The sequence below is a fragment of the Salminus brasiliensis genome, chromosome 4, assembly GCF_030463535.1.
Source record: "Salminus brasiliensis chromosome 4, fSalBra1.hap2, whole genome shotgun sequence".
NCBI classification, from domain to species: Eukaryota; Metazoa; Chordata; class Actinopteri; order Characiformes; family Bryconidae; genus Salminus; species Salminus brasiliensis.
Window position 1 is genome coordinate 1012945 of NC_132881.1, and position 10000 is coordinate 1022944.

At 44.7% G+C, this 10000-nt stretch overlaps 1 protein-coding gene across 1 annotated transcript in view; it reads left to right on the top strand.

The window, feature by feature from the left end:
* Nucleotides 1-10000, top strand: part of prkcha (protein kinase C, eta, a) — a 35531-nt gene that overhangs the window by 14675 nt on the left and 10856 nt on the right. The window contains exons 3-8 of the mRNA XM_072677273.1: nt 1456-1519; nt 4887-5040; nt 6106-6140; nt 6826-6908; nt 7746-7875; nt 9514-9647. Of these exons, the coding sequence (XP_072533374.1) occupies nt 1456-1519; nt 4887-5040; nt 6106-6140; nt 6826-6908; nt 7746-7875; nt 9514-9647 (600 nt within the window). The remainder of the gene's footprint in view (nt 1-1455; nt 1520-4886; nt 5041-6105; nt 6141-6825; nt 6909-7745; nt 7876-9513; nt 9648-10000) is intronic.

Sequence of the window (10000 nt, forward strand, 5' to 3'; positions counted from 1 at the left end):
TATGTATGTCCATTTTCTTCTTATAAGAATAAAGCAACCATCTAGCAACACCATAGCAACCAACTGGTGCACTCTAGCAATCATCTAGAAATTATTTAGCAACTACCTATCATCAACACCACGGTAACCATTTTCTAATGGCATAGCAACCAACTCTAGCTGCCATCTAGAAACCACTTAGCACCTATCCATCAACACCACAATAACCACCTAGCAACATCATAGCAACCGACTGGTTCACTCTAACAATCATCTAGAAATGATTTAGCAACTAACTCTCATCAACAGCATAGTAACCACCAGCAGCCATCTAGAATCCACTTAGCAACCATCCATTATCAATGCCACAGTAACCACCATACACCAAGCAACTAACTGGTGCACTCTAGCAAACCTCTATAAATCACTTAGCAACTACCTATCATCAACACTACGGTAACCACCTATCAATGCCATAGCAGCCAACTGGGACACACTAGCAACTATTTGGAGCGCTGTAGCAGCTAGTTATCAACACCTTGATTTTAGCATCCACATAGGAACACCCTGGGAACTACCTGGAACACCATAGTAACCACCTATGATCATCATCAGCATCATCATCATACTATCCACATTGGAACAACCTAGCAACCAAGTAAAAACACTGTAGCTTTCACCTATCAACACCCAGACAACCACCTGAGACACCTTAGCAACCACTTATCAACAGCACAACTATCATGTTGGACGTGTCTCTGAAGATGCGCAGGACATCCAGGCCGAGTGGAGACCGGGGTCTGTGCCGGTGTTGTTAGCATGCACCGCTGTGGTTAGCGTAGTGTTAGCGCCTGCGCTGCCGCCGCTCGGGGCGATCACTGGAGGAACTTTGATTATCTGATTAAACTCACATGGACCTTCGCTCACGCTGGCCTGCTTTGTAACAGCTCGTGAGGTTATTGTCCTCTAAACACACACACACACACACACACATTTACAGTGTGTGTGTGTGTGTGTGTTGCTGATGCTGCTTTGTTCGGCGGTGTTTCCTGTGTACTGGTGATCAGCCCTGGCCTACAAACACGACTCAAACACACGGAGACGGAGCGCTTAAAAATAAAGCGATACTTTACCAAATTACAATTATTTAACCCTCCCTCACACACCACCCTGCCACCACCACGCACCCCACACCACCCTGCCACCAAGCACCACCCTATTACCACACCACACACAGTCAGCAAAGATCTGTTCCATTTAGCTTCTTCAGTTTTTACACTGGAGCTACGAAGCTAATGTAGCTAACAAGTAATGGAAGCCTATGTACACCAATTAGCATCTTGTCTGACTATTATTATTATTATTAATATTAATATTATTATTATTATTATTGTGTTTGTATATTTTAATTTGTTTTGCCTAAGCTGTTATGGTAATAAATAAATGTGTGTGTGTGTGTGTGTGTTTATTTGACAGGTTGACCTGGAGCCAGAGGGCAAAGTATACATTGTAATTAGTCTCACTGGATCCTTTACAGACGGTAAGTGGAACATACACACACACACACACACACCTGGAAACAGAACTAGGCGTGATCATAGAGAACTGAAGCTACTTGCCATAGTTCTTCATTGGCAGCGGTGGGTTAAACTGTTTCCAGTAGAACGCACAGGCCTACGCCAGTTTCACTGGTCATAAGTATTTGACCGCTTGTATTTGGATGCGTTTAAGTGGGGAAGCTGGTCTTGTTTAGTATGCTATGTCGTTAATACCACCTAGCAACAACATAGCAACCGACTGGTACACTCTAGCAATCATCTAGAAATTATTTAGCAACTACCTATGATCAACGTATAACCCATAGTAACCCCCAGCAGCCATCTAGAATCCACTTAGCAACCACCTATTATCAATGCCACATAAGTATTCCTAAGTATTTGGACGCGGGAGGTGGGAAAGCTGGTCTGCTTTAGTTATAGAACTGAACTGAATTAAAAGAGGCTGTACACAGTCTCATTACAGCGCCCCCCTCAGCCTGGTGCACTTAACCCCCCATCTGTGTGTGATTGGGGTGGGGGGGGTAGTTGTCACTTTTACACATTTACTCTCACTAGATGGAATGTTTAGACATACCAGACCTCAAAAAGTGTGTGTTCCTGTCTGTACATGCTGTAAAGGAACGCATTAGCTTCAACACACACACACACACACACAAACATACACACACACACTCGCAAACACCTGTGCAGTCTTTGTTTAGGCTGCAGTATCAGAAATACTATAAATGGTTAGATGAGTAACCATGCATGTCTATCGGAGAGGAAGCACACACATACACACACACACACACACACACACACACACACCCTCACACCCTCTCACGCTCTCTCTCTCTCAGTTCTGTTTAGTAGGGCTTTAATGATGAATGAACAACTTTACATCCCAACATAAAAAACATAAGAATTAATATTATGGTTTAATAATAATGACATTAATAATAACAGTCCGTCAGTGACACAGAGAGGACACCAGAGGGCGCTCTGCTAAAACTGAGTGGTGAAAACAAAGGATCGGAACTGGATCAGAATTAAAAGAATCAATATCTGATTCATTAGTCACCCGATGCACAAGAGCTAGCTCATTTGCATACATTTACCTATTTTGCAGTTTAGCCCCGCCCATTTAGACTGAAGTTTAGCCTTCTTCTATTCACACTGCAGTTTAGCCCCACTTATTCACCTTGCTGCTTTTTAGCCCCACCCATTATTGCTGTTTTTTTTTTATCCCCACCTGTTCCACCTACAGTAGTTTAGTCCCACCCATTCAGCTTACAGCAGTTTGGCCCCACCCATTCAGCTTACAGCAGTTTGGCCCCACCCATTTGTACTGCAGTTTAGCCAGGCCTATTCTATCTGAGCAGATTAGACCCACCCTTTTATGACTGCAGTATATATCCCCGCCCATTTAGCGTAGCACAGTTTGACCCCATTTACTTATACTCCAGTTTAGCTCCACCCATTCATCATACTGCAGGTTACACAGCCTACAGCTATTTAACCCCACCCTTTTATCCTATGGTTTAGCTCCACCCCTTTCACCTACAACAGTTTAGGCCCACTCATTTTTACAGCAGTTTAGCCCCACCCGTTCAGCCTACAGCAGTTTAGCCCCACCCATTCAGCCTACAGCAGTTTAGCCCCACCCATTCAGCCTACAGCAGTTTAGCCCCACCCATTCAGCCTACAGCAGTTTAGCCCCACTGCGTTTGTTTCAGCTTCTTTGTATTGTTTTTTTGTTTGTTTGTTTTTTCACACACAGCCACAGCCAATCAGAACAGAGTTCATTTGCATAGGTCAGCTTTAAAGGCACAGTAACAAACGCTGGGTAGGAACCACTCGCATTTACAGCCTGTCTAGAACATTTAGAATAACTAGAGTGATGAGGATGAGGATGATGAGGATGATGAAGAAGTGGGCGTGCGAACAGTGGAGTGTTCTGAAGGTGTTGGTGCTCTACTCTGATCTGCAGTTCAGTCTCTTAGGGTAACACACTCCGAGTCTGTGCTGGTGGTGAAGCTTTGGACACCCCCCCCCCCAACACACACGCACACACACACACACACACACACACACACTCGCACATAGGCTGTTTAGCGGGGGGATGTGAGGCGCACTTCCTCTAAACCGATGTGGTTAACAGTGTTCTCTCTACATCAACCTCCTAATCAGCTAAGGGTCTCTCTCTCTCTCTCTCTCTCTCTGTCTCTCTCTCTCTCTCTCTCTCTGTCTCTCTCTCTCTCTGTCTGTCTGTCTCTCTTTGTCTTTTTTTTTTATTCTGTTTTTCATTCTTTGTCTATTTCTATTTATTTATCTGTCTGAATGTGTCTTTTACTTTATCAAAGAATGTGGCTGATTATAGTAATAATAATAATAAAAATAATAATGATTATTATTATTACAGGTCGTGTGCACTAAACACTATTTAATTTCCTATCCAAACCCACCAGTGCAGCTACACGAGTCTTCTGAGTTTTATATGGAATGATGATGATGATGATGATGATGGTAAAATAGTGAAGAATAGAGAATCTGAACTAATCCAGTTCTCTTTAGGGACTACTTTCTGTAGCCGCACTACACCCTGCAGCATGTATCCCTCCACCATTTTAATGATCTGATTTTAAAAGCAGGTTCTAGAGCCGAACTCTTCTCAGAACTCTGGTAGAACCGTGTCTCAGGCATCAGGCAGCGTCTTCATCACCATTAGGTGAAGAACTTTCTGTGAGGAGCTTTTATTAGAGCTTCAGACGTCTGCTTCCCCTCACCTCCACTGTAGAACCACAGCTCTGACTGGGGGAGCTTATCTAGAACCTCCACTGTAGAACTCCAGCTCTGCCTGGGGAGATTATCTAGAACCTCCACTGTAGAACTCCAGCTCTGCCTGGGGAGATTATCTAGAACCGAGCGTTTCACACCGAACCCATCAAACCCACACTCTGAATCTCCTCACTTTGCATGTTTATATAACTGTTCATCACACACTTTATTTATTGATTTATTTGTTTGTTTGTTTGTTTGTTTATTTGTTTTTATTTATTCTGGTGTCCTTCTGCCCACATAAACAGCTTACAGGCCTTTTTCTGAGGGGGGTTAGAACTTGTGCACAGCGCTGTGTGTATGCAGTAGTCAGACTGACGGAGGGACGGGGTGAAGTGTGAGTGTGTGTAAAAGGACGAAGTAGAGAATAGATATGATAAATAAACACTCTTCTGCTTTCCAGCAGATTTGACCCCCCACACACACACACACACACACTCACACACACACAGACATCCATCACTATATTTAGGGCCTTTTCACTTTCTCACTTCTCTGTGTGTGTGTGTGTGTGTGTTCATTCTCACTCAGACGACACTGTGGTGAATCCTCATCAGTTTAAGCAGCTGACCCGAAAACGGCAGCAAGCCGTCCGCCGCCGCATCCACCAGGTCAACGGACACAAGTTCATGTCCACGTACCTCAAACAGCCCACCTTCTGCTTCCACTGCAAGGACTTCATATGGTACACACACACACACACACACACACACACACACACACACACAGATATGATGTTTTTGAGTGTGTATGTAGGGTTAAAGGTTTAGTCGGGGTAGGGTTAAGGGTTAATGGTGTAGGTGTTAAGGGTTTAGGGTGGCATTGGGGGTTGTTGGAGTATAGGGAGTATAGGTCAGGATTTAGGGATTGTGGGTTCTAGAGTTAGTAGGTGGGGGTAAGGTTTTAGGATTATGAGTATTCAAGAGTTATTAGGGTTCTGTGTTTCCCATAGGGTATAAGGCTTATTGGTTAGGGAACTAGTGTTAGTACAAAGAGGTTAGGGTTTAAGGGTTTTTTGCTAGGGTTCTTGGGTTGGTAAGGGTTAGATATTAAGGGTTATGGCTTAGGGTTCTAAGGTAGGTAGGCGGGGGTTTAAGGATGATGGATTAGGAGTTCTCGTTGTAGGTAGGGATTGGGATTAAGGGTTATGGGTAGGGTTCTTTAATTAGCAGGTAGGGTTCATGGGTTAGGGTCTCAGGGTTAGTAGGTAGGGGGTTAGGCTTTAAGGGTAGTAATTTAGGGTCTCAGGGTTAGTAGGTAGGGGGTTAGGCTTTAAGGGTAGTGATTTAGGGTCTCAGGGTTAGTAGGTAGGGGGTTAGGCTTTAAGGGTAGTAATTTAGGGTCTCAGGGTTAGTAGGTAGGGGGGTTAGGCTTTAAGGGTAGTGAATTAGGGTCTCAGGGTTAGTAGGTAGGGGGTTAGGCTTTAAGGGTAGTAATTTAGGGTCTCAGGGTTAGTAGGTAGGGGGTTAGGCTTTAAGGGTAGTGATTTAGGGTCTCAGGGTTAGTAGGTAGGGGGTTAGGCTTTAAGGGTAGTAATTTAGGGTCTCAGGGTTAGTAGGTAGGGGGGTTAGGCTTTAAGGGTAGTGAATTAGGGTCTCAGGGTTAGTAGGTAGGGGGTTAGGCTTTAAGGGTAGTAAATTAGGGTCTCAGGGTTAGTAGGTAGGGGGGTTAGGTTTTAGGGTTTTAGGGATTAGGATTTTTTTGTGTTCTGAGTGTATTAACAGAGAGTGTGTTTGTGTGTGTGTTTCAGGGGTGTGTTTGGGAAACAGGGATACCAGTGTCAGGGTAAGTGTCAGTCATTAATGTACTCCAGGCCGAGTGTGTGTACTGAATATACTGCTTCTCTCTCTCTCTCTCTCTCTCTCTCTCGCTCTCTCTCTCGCTCTCTCTCTCTCGCTCTCTCTCTCGCTCTCTCTCTCGCTCTCTCTCTCGCTCTCTCTCTCGCTCTCTCTCGCTCTCTCTCGCTCTCTCTCTCGCTCTCTCTCTCGCTGTCTCTCTCTCTCGTGCGCTCTCTGTACTCGTTTTTTTCTCCGCATGGTCACCTCTTGTCATTTTCGCACAGGAAACCAACCCGCTGTGTGGGTAAATGTGTGTGTGCGTGTGTGTGCGCGTGTGCGCGTGTGTGTGTGTGCGTGTGCGCGTGTGTGTGTGTGAGTGAGAGGGTGTGTTAAGACACTGCCCATACACACGTCTTTCTCACCAGGCTTTGTTTAAATGTTGTTTTATTGTAATTTATTTATTTATTTGTTTGTTTGTTTATTTATAATTGTGATTTGTTTGCACCTGTTGTTCTCTCAGCGAGGGTCTCGGAGATATCAGTGGGGGAGGGTGTGTGTGTGTGTCTCAGTGCCCCCTTTATGGTTCTTCACTTCGGTGTCCCAATACAGTTAAGGGCTTTATTTCTTCTGATGAATTTTATATATATATATGTGTGTGTGTGTGTGTGTGTGTGTGTGTGTGTGTGTATCAGTCTGTACATGTGTTGTCCACAAGAGATGCCATCAGCTGGTTGTGACTGAGTGTCCACGCATGAAGAAGCCTGCCAAAGAACAGGTGACACACACACACACACACACACACACACACACCAGTAAACATTCGGCTTTATTAAATTAATCTACAAAGACGTTTAACTGAATGAATTGTTAATTATCAAAGGAGCAGTTCCGTGATTGTGTATCGTGATTGATCTCTGAGCCCAGATTCAGTCGATCAGTCAACACAATAGCAGCTACTAAGCAACACCATAGCAACCACCTGAATTGCCATAGCAACCACCGCATGACACTGTAGTGTCCATCTCCCAAGCAGCACCACAACCTTCATGTGAACTGCCATAGCAACCACCTAGCAACACCATAGCAACTATCCAAGATACCATAAAAAACGCCTAGCAACATCATAGCAACCACCTAGCACATAGCCATCATATTATCCACTAAGCAGCAGTATAGCAACAACTTAGCAACCACCTAAGATACCATAGCAGCCTTCACTTGACCCCTACTCCCACCAAGGGCTCATATAACCAACTTCACTGCAGCCGATACAGCGGTGGAACGGCCCTTAAAGAAAAGGTGTTGGGGATTCCCCCTGTGGCGGGAAATGGAAATGGCGAGGCCAAGCGTTACTGAAACAGAGAGTCATTCATTGGCCACTAGTCCATTTATGCCACCCCCGCTCTGTGCACTGCACTACACTACGGACTGTACAGCTGCTGCTGGTCTGTTCTCTTTGCATGTCTGTTCTATTTAGTGAACAAGTGAGCGGTTTGAGACACAGCCCCTCAGTCTTTGTTTCACCTCTGTCTCCCTCAGCTGGTCAGACTGAGAACTGCTGGCTAATAAATGGTGTATTAACCTCAGGGCATGTTGTTCGATCTCTTTGCAGACGACCAATCAGGGTTTCAGCATAAACGTTCCGCACAAGTTCAACATCCACAACTATAAGGTTCCTACTTTCTGTGATCACTGCGGGTCACTGCTTTGGGGCATCGTGAAACAAGGCCTGCACTGCAAGAGTAAGTACACATATACACAAACACACACACACACACACACACACACACATTGACTCTCTTCCTTTCTCCTGTATGTGCGATTCAGACTTCAGTACAGCTGATTTTTGATCAACATCATATTAACCACATAGCAACACTGTAACACCACAACGACCACCTGGTATACCATAATTGCCACCTAGTAACTCCACATCAACCAACTAGCATCGCCATAGCAACCATCAGATGACACTATAGCATCCATCTACCAAGCGTTACCTACCTGAAATGCCATAGCAACCACCTAGTAACACCATAGCAGCAATCTAAAATACCATAGAAACCACTTAGGGACCACCTAGCAGATCTGTCATGTAACCATCATTCCATCCACCAAGCAACACCATAGCAACTACTTAGTAACACCATGGCAACCTCCTCGCTACACCTTAGCAACAATCTAAAATACCAAAGAAACCGCCTTGCATCACCATAGTAACCATGTAGGGGCCGTCTAGCAAAACTACCTCATGACACTATAGCGTCATATATATATATATATATGGTACACTATTGCATACCAAGCAACACCATTGCCTTCGCCCGAAATGCCATAGCAACCACCTCGCTACACCTTAGCAACAATCTAAAATACCAAAGAAACTGCCTAGCATCACCATAGCAACCATGTAGGGGCCGCCTAGCAAATCCGTCATACAGCCATCATTATCCACCAAGCAACCCTATAGCAACTACTTAGTAACACCATGGCAACCACCTAAGAGACCATAAGATAAGATAATCCTTTATTAGTCCCGCAGTGGGGAAATTCTCAGAAAATTAAGGGATAGCAGGACACTCAGTTACAAAAATGTAGATAAATAATTTACACTATAAACACAATATAAATAAGAATTAAAAAAGCAATAATAATACAGCAAATGACTCTTAATTGCACGTGTGTGTGTGTGTGTGTGTGGTGGGGGGGGTTGCACATAGTATTTTTGCATTGAGGGATCTCTGTTCCCTGAACATGTGTGTGTAGTTAAGTGTGTGTGTATGTGTGTAGTTTAAGTGTGTGTGTGTAGTTAAGTGTGTGTGTATGTGGTCCGCTGGGAGCAGTGTTGGTTGTGTAGTCTGACGGCAGCAGGAAGGAAGGACCTGCGATACCCCTCCTTCACACACTTGGGGTGAAGCAGCCCGTCACTAAAGGAGCTGCCCAGTGCTGCCAGAGTCTCATGCATGGGGTGGGAGCTGTTCTCCAGCTTGGTTGTCATCCTCCTGTCTCCCACCACCTGCACTGGGTCTAAGAAGCACCCCAGGACAGAGCCGGCCCTCTTTATGAGTTTGTCCAGTCTCTTCTTATCTGCCGTCGAGATGCTACTGCCCCAGCAGACCACTCCATAAAAGATGGCAGATGCCTCCACTGTGTCGACGACCACCTAGCAACACCACAGTAGCCACTGTATGTTGTGATACATTTACCACCCCGTAACACTGCTGCTCCTTTCCTTACCATGTCGTCTGAGCTGTGGATCGCTAAAGCAAGCTAAAATGAAACAACAACACAGATTATTTCGGTGGTGTGTGTGTGTGTGTGTGTGTGTGTGTGTGTGAGTGTGTGAGTGTTGATCTGTCTGTGCCTGCTTCTCTCTGCAGTCTGTAAGATGAATGTGCACATACGCTGTAAGGGGAATGTAGCGCCGAACTGCGGAGTGAACAATGTGGAACTGGCCAACAAACTGGCAGAAATGGGCCTGCAGCCCGGGGGGATGGCCAAACGCAACTCACTGGTAGACACACACACACACACACACACACTTCCATCTTTTAGGATGTTTTTATTGATAATTGTATATAATTGTAAGTACTCTTCATATAGTTCATCATTTGTCATAAGTATGTGTGTTCATGTGACGACTGGGAGTGTGTAGAAGTCCCAGAATTCCCTCTTATATTATCTGAATCTCCTCTTAGTGGCGTAATAGAGGCATAAACTCACAGTGAGAGCTAGCCAGGCTAAAATACAGCCTCCAAACATGGTGGAGGTAGTTTCACATACTGTGTATGTTTCTGAAACATACTGTAGATGTGATGTTAATAAATATATATATATATATATGTGTGTGTGTGTGTGTGTGTGTGT